The following is a 12,329-nucleotide window of genomic DNA, read 5'->3' on the forward strand; positions in this document are numbered from 1 at the left end:
TCTGCTCGATGGAATCCTGCAACTCTCGCTATGCCTATCAGCCCAGGCTAACCTGCCAGATGATGAGACAAATATGAGCATCACCCCACCGACCCTGCACCACCTGCCAGACATATAAGCAAAGCCTGCTAAGACCACCTGACATGTCCACCACCAGAAATGGGAATTAGGCCATCCAGCTCCAGCCAAGCTGACAGAAACCAAAAGAACTGTCCAGAGAGCCCAAAAGAACTAGAAGAAACAACTTTAAGCCACTAAGTTTTGAGGGTGTGTGTTTGTTTACCGCAGCAAAAGAAATGATATAGATGAGTTACAAACTTTCAACAAAAATCCGTGTATATGTTTCCATTCTCAAATAGACCCATATCACACAGTTTGATTGTTATTATACCACTAACCTCAGAGCCACATCATCAGAGAAATGACATGACCTATTAAAACAACATATAATTCCACATGATCTTCAACATTTTCAGACAACCTGCAAGGATACAGATGAAGATGGAAAACAGAACTATACAAGTAAAAAGAATTCCAAAACCAAAGACCAAACAATAGCACGTCTTGATCCTTTGTCAGTGTCGTGTATGTGTATGTGTATATGTGTGTGTGTGTGTCTGTGTTTACACACACATATATATACACATACACTCAAAGAAATCTCAAATTAACATGTTCCAAGGAGAAAGGCTGAACAGGTGCAAAAAGGAGTTTCTGTGAAAACTGCAGAGCAGTATCACAGATACAAACACTATCACTATATAAAGACCATAGAAATGGCCACATTAATTTGTCAGCTTTTAGTTTCTACAGAACTTAGGGCAAATTACTTTGATTGCTCTGATTTTAATTTAAAAAAAAAAAAAAAAGAAAACTAGTTTCATGAGGATGAACACAGAGCATGGACTTGGTTTGGGTTCCACAAGCCACGGGCAGTCGGAGCCATGAGGTGGCACGATATGGGGTCACCATTCACACTATTGTAATCACTGCAGCAACAAGTGACGGTATTAGCGGCCCTGCTGGTATTGCTTCTTTGAGTCAGACCTAAACTTGGACATATGAGCACCTGTCTTAAAATTCAAACCAATGGGTTTTTATTTACAAGATTCTAAGCTTCACTATTTGCACAGGTTACAATAACATAATACAAGAAAACACAAAATACATATTTTAACATTATTATATATTCTATTTTATCCACTAAAAAACAGTACTAATTAATTACATAGACACTCATTATCACTATCATGAATTTCTTTAATGCTGCTAAACGTATTCTCCAAAGTAAGATCAAACAAAAAGAGTAAAGGTCAGATCCGCATCCTTCTTTTTCAACTCACTCTATTATCTCTTATGTTTCTGGATCTTTTGGATACTGCTTTTTTTAACTGGTTTTGACTGGATTAAAGGTTTTCAGAATATAAAAAGTAGAAAAGGGAATTAAAGAATAGTTACTGCATTACAAAATTTTGAAACTTTTCTTTACAAGTCTGCTCTCCTCCGCTCTGTAAAAAGCACTACCTCACACCTAAACAGGTTCTACTGAATCTAACCTACTGAACTGAGTTAATCAGAAGCCATCAGGACCAAATTATCAAATATTATTCCTGAGCAACCGCCAGAATGTGAATTTGGCTTTACTACCCACAACTTGTCTTTGTTATGGTTGATATTAAGTGAAACCACATTCCAATATGGATACCTCCCTTCCTTTCCCTGGAATACTAACAGGCATTAGCTCAATTAATATTATCATCTCAACTAATTCTTTTGGTGAAGACAAATTCACACAGTAGTCTGTAGGCTAATTCATTTGAATCAGCCACCAAATATATAGAGCTTCACTATGTCTCTCCTAACAAGCATGCATGGTAATGCCATAGATAAGGGGAAGGCAGATGCTGCAAGAGAAATGAGGTACATGATCCATTTTCAATTTCTCAAGACAAGTGTTAATGTCATACTCTAACAGGTGCCCAGAGTGTCCAAGTTCCCAAAGGAGTGATGAACAAAACGAAGTCCTCAAATACCTAGAAATAAATCTAACAAAAAATGTGTTAAGATCTGTAGGCTAAAAACTAAAAAAACATTATTGGGAGAAAATAAAATGACAAATGAAGGGAAATACCATGATCACAGACTGGAAGATTCAATATTGTAAAGACATCAATTCTACTGCCTACAGACTCAATGTAATCCCAATCAATACCCCAGCAGATTTTTCTGTAGAATCTGATAAGCTAACTATAAAGTTTATGTGGAAATATAAAGAGCCAGGGAAATCTTAAAGAACACAAAATAGATAAACTTATTCCACTAGATATCAAGATTTATTAGAAAGCCATAGCAATTAAGACAAATAGAATAATAGAATTAAAGAGAGCCCAGAAACCCACATATATGATCAACTGATTTATGACTACGGCAACACTCCAATGTAACAGGGAAATGGGTGTCTTTTCAATAAATGACTGTGTCCGCTGAATGCCTATAGGAAAAATGTGAACCTTGATCTTTATCTCATACCATATATACAAATCAATTCCAGAAGAACTATAGATTTAAATGTGAAAGATGAAACAATAAAAGTTTCCAGAAGAAAACTTCAGAGAATGTATTAATGATCTTTGGGGTAGATGAAGATTTCATAAAGAGGACACAAAAAGCAGTATCCGTAAGTAGGGGAAAAAACCTTATAAGTCAGATTACATTAAACTTAAGAACTTCTAGCCATCAAAGACACTCAATAATGAAAAGGCAAGCCACTGAGTGAAAGAAAGTATTTGCAATACTTATAGCTAACAAGATTCTTATCTACAATATACAAAGAACTCCAACAAATCAATTAGAAACAAAGTCCAACAGGGCAAGAGTAGACCAGGTACTTTTACAAAAGAGGATATACAACTGGACAATAATTATATTAAAAGGTGCTTGACCTCCTTAGTCATCAGAGAAATGCAATTTAAACCCACTAATTGATACAGTAATACAGCCACCAGAATGGCTAAAATGGAAAAGAGAGACACTATTAAGTGTGCCCAAGAACATGGAACACTGCTGGTGGGAATGTAAATTGGGACAATAACTTTGGAAAAACTGCAGTATCTAGTGAAGCTAACATTTGCATACCTTTTGATCCTGAAATTCCAATCCTATGTATAGTATATAGCCAACAGAAACAAATACATATGCTCACCAAAACACATGCACAAAAATATTCATAGCATCTCTGTTGTAACAGCCCCAAAGTGGAAACAACTCAAATATCCATCAATAGTAAACAGAATAAATAAATTGTGGTATATTCATACAATAGAGTAAGATACAGCAATGAGAAAACAAACTTACTAAACACAAGATGGATGAATCTGACAAACACAATGCTAAAGGAAAGAAGCCACACATACCAATGTACATACTATTTGATTCCATTATATAAAAGTTCAAAAACAGGTAAAATTTATCTGTGGTGTTCGAAGTCAGGAGAGTAGTTACCTAGGTGTTTGTGTATGTATGGGGGGTCAGGGTACTGAGAAAGAGAGGCTTGGGGAGGGCTCTGGCTACTAGTAATATTAGTTTTAAAATCATGGGTTTGTTCACTTGGTAAAGATTCATCAAGCTACACATTTATAATATGTGCATTCTGTGTACATATTATACTTCGGTAAAAAGCTTAATTTTAAAAATCAGTTTTAAAAAAGCTTTAAAAAAGTTTATCTTTAAAAAATTTAAAAATTAAAATAGAACTAACATATGGTCCAGTATGTCCACTTTTGGGTATTTATCCAAAGGAAACGAAATCGCTCTCGAAAAGATATCCGCACGCTACGTTCACTGCATTATTTACAATAGCCAAGACATAGAGACGGAAAAACTGAAGTGCTCCTTAATGGATGAATGGATAAAAGAACTGTGGTGTGTGTCTGAGGAATACTATTCAGCCACAAAAAAGGAAGGAAATCCTATCATTTGAGACATCAGGGATGGACCCTGAGGGTATTAGCTAAGTGAAATAAATCACACAAATACTGTATGCCTCACTTGCACGTGGAATCTTAAAAACAAACAAACAAAACCTGAATTCATAGATACAGAGAACAGACTGGTGGTTGTTGGGGGCAGGAGGGATGGGGGGCAAAATGGGTGAAGGTGGTCAAAAAGTACAAACTTCCAGTTAATAGGGTAAATGAGTCTTTGGGATGTAATGTACGTCACAGTGACTACAGTTAATTCTGGATTTGTATATTTGAAATTTGCTCAGGGTAGAGCTTAAAAGTTCTCATCACAAGAAAAAAACTGTACTGTGTGCAGTGATGGATGTTAACTAAACTTATTGTGGAAATCATTTCACAATATATACATATATCAAAGCATTATGTGCACATCAAAACTAATACAATGTCATGTCAATTATCTCAATAAAAAAACATTAGTTAAAAAAAAAAGAAAGGAAATCCCATACCCATTAAGCAGTTACTCCCCATTTTCCTCTTCCTCCAGTCCCTGGCAGCCACCAATCTACTTTCTATTTCTATGCATTTACCCACTCTGGATATTTACTATACATGGAATCACACAACATGTGACCTTTTGTGACTGGCTCCTTCCACCCAGCAGAACGTTTTCAGGTTCATTCACACTGCAGCACACATCAGTACTGTACTCCTTTTCATTGCTGGATAATACTCCATTGTGTGCATATACCACAATTTAGTCAACTCCTGGTCCATACGCAAAGCAGCTGCAGTGATTTCTGATCTTCCGTCCTTGCTGAACTCCCTACCATCAATTAACACACTCTTAAGAGGCCTCACTCAGAAGGCAGGCAGCGCTGGTCAACAAATGGAAAGCTGTTGTAAGACTGCACTAAGTCGGTATAACAATTATCTCTGTATAACCTGTTATATTCTATGAAGCATCTCTAACAACCCTGTGAATAGAGTACTATTATTATCTTTATTTTGTAGGTGAGGGCACTGAGACATAAAGAGCCTAAGTAGGGGCCAGCCCCGTGGCCAAGTGGTTAAGTTCGTGCACTCTGCTTCAGTGACCCAGGGTTTTGCTGTTATGGATCCCGGGCGTGGATACGGCACTGCTCATCAAGCCATGCTGAGGCGGCGTCCCACACAGCAGAACAAGGACCTACAACTAGAATACACTACTATGTACTGGGGGGCTTTGGGCAGGAGAAGAAGAAGAAGAAGACTGGCAACAGATCTTAGCTCAGGCGCCAATCTTAAAAAAAAAGAGCTTACACAGCCATCCAGTGTCACTGGTGAACAGGAGGAGGAGGATCTGACCCCTTCCCTTTCCACTCGCCCCATATCAGAGGTCATCCAGCCACGCTCAGTAAGCCAGCCACAACCCACTACCTTAAAATACTACTATCAAATATTTCTACAAATTAAATTTGGAAGACTGGTTCTCACATTCAGGACAATAAAAGTCTCGAGGTTTAGCTCTAAATATATGTTTGTAAGTCAGTCCCTGTGTAATTCATAAAGCATTTTCCCAAATAAAAAGCCGTATAAACGGTTTTAAAAGATCATTTCCTGAAGGGATACCACCAGTTAGGTTGAGAGAGCTTTTACTGGGGAAAGTCAAGAAATTAGAAATAAAACTAAGCTACAGTAAGCATGCTCATTTTTCTTCTACCACTCTCTCTGGTATCCCATGCGGGTTCATGAAGCCAGCACGTAAGGACCAACCCAAGGCTCCCTTCCACTCTGCAGAAAACAACTCCTCAGTCTCCTAGGCTCTTAAATACACAAGCAGCGTAAGAATCCAGTGTGGAGGACATACCAAATGAGCAGCTCAGGGCAGCGTTTTACCAGCTATCCTTCCCCACACCACAGAACGAGTGGGTCTGGAGGATCCTAGGTTAAAGGAACACAGACCCTGCACGGGTATCTTCCTGCTATTAACTCTACAGCGAAAGAGGTAAAAGCAGTCCTTGCAGCTGACAGATCACATAGATGGGGCCAGAACGACAGCTGCTAACAAAGATGATGCATCTGCCTAGAGCCTCCACTGTGCCATACAGATTACCCAAGAACCCTGAGCAGGTGGTGGCAACCAGGGTAGGCGGCTCTTCAAGGACTTGAGACCCACAACCTAGTCACACAGTGGCATGATTAACAAGTCCCAGCATTTCATTTTATTTAATAACAAAAGCACAGTATTCATGTTATACTTATTACATAGTTAAGATGAAAATTATTATTTAATAAAATATTAATAATTCCTAACCTTAAAAGCTATTTGAAAAGCAAGTGTTAAGTATTATGACATTTAAAAAATTACTGAAATAAACTTGCATAGTATGGCAGTAAGAAAGTTTGTGATATGTAGAAATAAAAGGTATTGGAAGTCAAGAGGCCTAGCATAAAACCTGGCATGTAGTAGATAGATAATAAACGACAAACAAATGATCTAGTACTGAAGGACTTTAGGTAAGTAATTTCTTCTACACTGTAATGTTTCCTTGTTGCTAAAATACATTTTAATGAGGATTAAAAGAGTTATTACATATAAAGAGCTTAGAGCAGCTCTTGGCACAGTTGGTACTCAATAAGTAGCAGACACTATTACTACATACCAGTCTGGTTCTATCACTAAACTCGTGTAATCTCAGACAAGTTACAACCATTCTGGAATTCTATAAAATGACAGGGCTAGTAATGGATTGCTGTCCAGCTCCCTTTCAGCTCTGAAAACTATTTAAATTCCGATTCTCAAACATGTTACTTTAGGGAATAATTCCACACACATTAAAACTTTAAATACTACCTTATTTTCCAGACTACACTATATTACAGAATATACACCAAACATACTGTGGGGGCAGGGGATTGGTACGTGTAGTTGTGACTGGACGTCCAGATATCACTTCAGGTGGAGACTATAAGTTGAATACACAGCAAAAAGGTGTACTCAGAATAAGGAAAAGAGTCCTGGAAGAGGATTAAAGAGATTTCATTCTACGCCTGGCACTGCTGCCAACCTTAAATGTATTTACCAGCCAACACTTATTCAGCACCTCCTATGCGATGCAATCACAGTCAAGCCCTTTTAAGGCATTATCACATAAAGCAAGAAGACAATTTTAGGTGATTTTCAGTAAGAGAACTGTTGTAAGGACTGGAAAATACATGGTTAAATTCATTTCATTCGTTTCATTTCCAAGATAAATCTGTGCAAAAAAGGATAACAAAATCTTAATTATTTCATTAATTATCTCTAAGAACAAACAGCTAAGTAGAAACTGAAATTTAAACTGATGTTCACATAAAGAAAGTAATTTATTCTTAATATTCCCGAGAGATTTAACTATATTCTTACCTTTTTATTCAAACCTATAGCAAAATGAAAAGAAAAAAACACAGAAACTTGTCTAAAACATAATTAAAGGTTTTTTAGAAAATATAAAAAATCTCTTACCTGAGCATGAAAATTGGACATAGTCGTTGTCTCTATATCCTTCTTTCCCAATATCTCCATTTTCACTGGCGAATTGGGAAAATTAAATGAAAAGTAGTCTAAAAAGTCAGGTAAGTAAGTAGCTGCCCCATGAACAATACCCATTACATAGAAAGCTGCAGAGTTTTCATTTTCACTGAACACCAGACCCACAAACTCTTCCGCGAACCTCTCCATCTCCACAGGAGACAGGTGGGAGAGCTCGCCACTGTAGGCGTGGATAACAGACGCGCCCCCGTTGGGCTGGTGCTCAATGTGAATGAGCTGCTTGAACTCCAGAGTGTCCAACCTTCTCAGGTTGTTCTGAACCCGTGGCTCCTTTAATGAGACAAAGGGAAACTCACTGTTCTCTGGAATCTTGGAATCATAGTTCTTGGTGTCCCAATTCTTTCCACTGTAATCCTTTATGTTATCACTTAGGATGCCTTTGGCTTCTTGACCTTCAACATCGGAGAGCAATCCTGAGCAAATGGTTTGAATAGATTTGCTATACATTTTTGGACGCTTCCGTTTTTCATTCTCTTTGTGTTTCTTTTTCTTTTTCTTCTTTACCTTTTTAATTTGTAAGTCTTCTACATTTGTTTTTGGTTTCTCCTTCCCACCTGTTGGGAAAAGTTATTTTTTTGAAACTCCATATTTTAGTTACTTAAAAATCATGCTTTAGGAACTATCTTATAACAAATAAGCAAAGTTTATACTCAGAATTAGGTTTCTACTTGGGACTCGTTTCACACAGTACTGATAATCATAATTTAGTCAGTCTCTTTCCCTCTCTCCACACACACAAAAATGCACACAGGAAAGCTTACAGCAAAGTTACATCTATAGTGCACAGCGCCATTCTGACATGGAGCAGATGCTCAGTGTTTACTAAAGCAACAAAAGGAATGAATGTCTGAGAAAGCATAATCTTCAAGCTTTAAATGTATAACATAAAAAATGGGAAGTTGAACAAAGGTGAACACGAACAATGTGCTCTAGGTGTTTCCCACTGATTTATATCATCAGTTTTACTTTATCTAAGTTCTTAAAAATTGCAAATAGGTGTTCAAGTTTATAAACCACAAAGGGAGAAAAATACTTGTATAGCATAATAGGATTATAGTAATATATAATAGTAATTCCTTAGCTTTTTACCATATTTCCTCCTTTAGATGCAGACTACTCTTGCATCTAAAATGGGCTATTTTTGGTCCACCAGAGTTCACAAAGTTCCCCATAAAGATCCAATAAGGTACAATAAGGGAGTGACACAATTAGAATCATTTCTCATATCCTAAGCACAAATGATACCCATATACTGGTAAAAAGATAAATAAAAAAGTATAAGTAAAAGACATGGGGTATCAGGAAGCTTACATATTAATGAGCTTCTGTAACCAAAGGCAAGTAGACTCTGGGCAGAAATTTATAACTCCAAAGAATAAACCATTAGGGGGCCGGCCCTGTGGCCAAGTGGTTAAGTTCACGCACTCTGCTTCAGTGGCCCAGGGTTTCGCCAGTTCGAATCCTGGGCGCAGACATGGCACTGCTCATCAGGCCATGGTGAGACGGCATCCCACATGCCACAACTAGAAGGACCCACAACTAAAAATACACAACTATGTACCAGGGGGTTTTGGGAGGAAAAAAAAAAGAATAAACCATTAATCCACTATAGAATCTAAGTGTACATATAAATGCTTAACAATATCAGTGTACATTTATTTCTACACAAGAAAAACAGGAAAAAGTAAACATCCTAAGAAAATATTATACCTCCTAAGATAATACGAAAAAGCCATTAAGCTAACAGTTGAGAAAAGAAGGCCTTCACTGTTTCCACCTGTTATTTCACATTTACAGATAACCTGTCATGAATTAAATCTTCCCAACCCGCTTCTTTACCTAAAATTTTCCGTTTTCACATATCTCTTTTATTCCTTTCTGTCTCCGGTAAGTAAGATGTCCTCCTACTTTCCAAAAATAAGTCCCTCTCACCAACTCCAAAAACTCTGGCTCAAAAGTTCTCTCTCCTCTTCTTTCGACAATCAAAGTTCTTGTGAAGAACCATCTACCCCCAGTGCTCTCCCTGTATTACCTTACTATTCTTATTCCTTAAATTCTGGCTCTGCTTCCAGTCTACTCAAATTTACTTTCCCAGAAAAGTCAAATATCAAATCCAATGATATTCTCTCAAATCATTTTTCTTGATTTCTCCAAGGTTTGACAGAATTATCCAGCTCACCCTTGATTATTTTTCACTTCCACAACACTACTGCCTTAATTTTTGGTCTAACAGCCTCATGACTGCCTTTCATCCTGAATGCTGGAGCCATATTACTCTTTCTCTAAGTTTATATACTGTTTGGATCATATTCACCCCTTGACTCAACTGCTTCCAAGGGTTCTCAATGCGTACCAAATAAAATATAAACTCCTCAGTCTGGAATCAGTACTTCATGCTCTGGTCACTGTGCACCATTACAATTTCTTAAAAAACATACCTAGTCCTACCTTATTTTACTACTACTGGCAAAGGCATTTCCTCTCCCTAAAATACCCTTGCCCTGCCTAGTACTTACTACTGAACTCTTGTTTACCCATCCTTTAAAGATAATTCTTACGTCATTTCCTTCATTTTCCTTCCCCTCTTCTCTCTAGTTGGAACTGAAATCACTCAAAATTCATATAAAGTTATTATATATATGATATAGTCATATAAAGTTATTATTTTTCCACTCATGGATCCCTATATATCATATGTCCTTCAGGACACTTGTATGAGTGAAACAAATAACTTTTATATGCATTGAGGTGAAATGATACTTTTTGTGTCCCAATCATTGTATCCCTCATGAAATCTAGTACACTGTTACAGGTGAACAGTTAATGAATCTATGAATGAAAAGACTTCTCTCACCAACAGACTACCAGAAGTTTACAGGTTTTTCCCTTCTCTTCCTTTCAGTCACAGGTAAAGTGTATTCCTAACATTTAAACCAAACCGAAGCATTAGCATTCACTAGATAGATTTTTAAAGTTTTATATAATCTCTCCCTCATTTCCTGTCTTGGAATGACACATGAAATGCAGTAGATGTATACATAAGAAATTTTAAAATGCCTTAAGGAAATAAGACCATTTTGAATATTAATGCTCTTTCTTATACTAAAAAGTATTTCAAGTGCACATTACTCTAAATCTATGATTCTTCAGAGACCAATAAATCAGACCTGTAGTTTTTTTAAAGGATCCTGATAAGTACCCAAAACAGAAAGAATAGAATTGCTGTCAAAGTTATTTGGACCCTCAAAGAGTATAAGTGTCTAAGGTTGACGGGAAACCCTCACCCCACAGATCCACAGACACAGACACACACACACACACACACAGAGCCAGAGAGAATCAGACACAGAAAAAGATGCAGACACTCACAGAGAGAAAAACACACACAAAAACAGATACAAAAACAGCATATGCTGTTAATGGCTAATTATATTTTAAAAAACACTTTAAAAATCACAAATTTGCTGGCATTAATTTCCACCACTAACCTTTATGTATATACTTTTAGTATTAATAAAGGAAAAAATAAAGGTTGCCCAGCAAAATTGGATCTGATTTAATATCTAATACAGAAATTAATATATATAACTCCAGTATTATACACAGAAAAAAGTAGTAATTAGCTTAGTTATTTTCAACCTTTGGTCTTTGAGGAGTGATGCTGCTTTTGTCACACGGCAATATTTTCACTCTTCCTGCCATGCATTACCTGTCTTTGACGTTTAGTGGACTACCAATACTACCAATAATCTTGGACACTGGCTTCCTTTAACCCCCATTCCACCTACTTATCAGTAAGCTTCTTTGACATGCTATGATAAAATTTAGTTTCAAAAATAGTATAATCATAACATCTATGTTCTTACAACTTATCAATAAACACACAAAAATGGCCGGAACATTTAAGTGTGTTCAGAAAAACTTGGTAGACATTAGCTATAAAAGGATGAGGTAAATAAGCTTATGTTTCAAATTTATTTGTTCCCTTAATGTATTTATAATAAAGCAAACAATCCTATTTTATCAGTGAAAAACATTTACAAGATTTCTGCATTAATAAAAACTTTTTAGCAAGTATATAATTGTGGATATATCTCTATTATATTCAACTTGACACAGTGCTTAATGAAAACCTGGAGGCAATGAGACTGGTGTGAAGTAAGAGTTAGCATCTATCATCAAACAATCAAGGCCCAAGTGAGTGCCAAAGCTCGCAACATTAGCATTATCAGGAGAAAACTGCAAGGAGAGAATAGAAGGTGAAGGCCATAAAGAAAAAACGGGCACAGAGCAGTAATTAATAGTATACTCTCCCCAACAAATTGATTCTGTTGTTGCTCCAAGACACCAATAACAATGGATGCCCTTCCCTGATCACAGGCTCACCTGGGAAATGGCCACACAAGCACAGCAAATTGTTTTTGCTGGATAATACCAATAGTTAACACTTAGTACTACAAAGGGACAGGCACTGTTTCCCAAATGACTCTCATGTTTTTATTCATTTAATTATCTATATACTACCCATTGAGGAAAGGAGATAGATTTGTTGTTTTTTAATCACAAGAATTAACCTTTCCTACATGTTTACAGGAAAGATTCATATCCGCTTACTGAATACCTGTGGACCAGTCACTGTACGTGGCACTTCACCCATAATTTACCTCCTTTAATTTTCACAACCTTGTCAGGCAGTAATTAAATTATTATTTACCTCTATTAGGCAGTAAATACATTTTCCATGGTCATCCCAGAGGTCACCAATTCATTTCCAAATCTATCTCATTTTTTTCCCT

At 36.8% G+C, this 12,329-nt stretch overlaps 1 protein-coding gene across 2 annotated transcripts in view; it reads right to left on the reverse strand.

Moving 5' to 3' along the window:
- The window catches only part of RSBN1L (round spermatid basic protein 1 like), a 71,864-nt gene that overhangs the window by 27,816 nt on the left and 31,719 nt on the right, over positions 1–12,329 (reverse strand). The window contains exons 3-4 of one of the 2 annotated variants that reach the window (XM_070617013.1): positions 7,830–8,087; positions 7,447–7,511 (exon numbers count right to left, since the gene is read on the reverse strand). In XM_070617013.1, the coding sequence (XP_070473114.1) occupies positions 7,447–7,511; positions 7,830–8,087 (323 nt within the window). Of the gene's footprint in view, positions 1–7,446; positions 8,088–12,329 lie in introns of both variants that reach the window. The other variant, XM_070617012.1, reaches the window with a different exon arrangement.

The sequence above is a fragment of the Equus przewalskii genome, chromosome 4, assembly GCF_037783145.1.
Source record: "Equus przewalskii isolate Varuska chromosome 4, EquPr2, whole genome shotgun sequence".
In the NCBI taxonomy this organism is placed as follows: Eukaryota; Metazoa; Chordata; class Mammalia; order Perissodactyla; family Equidae; genus Equus; species Equus przewalskii.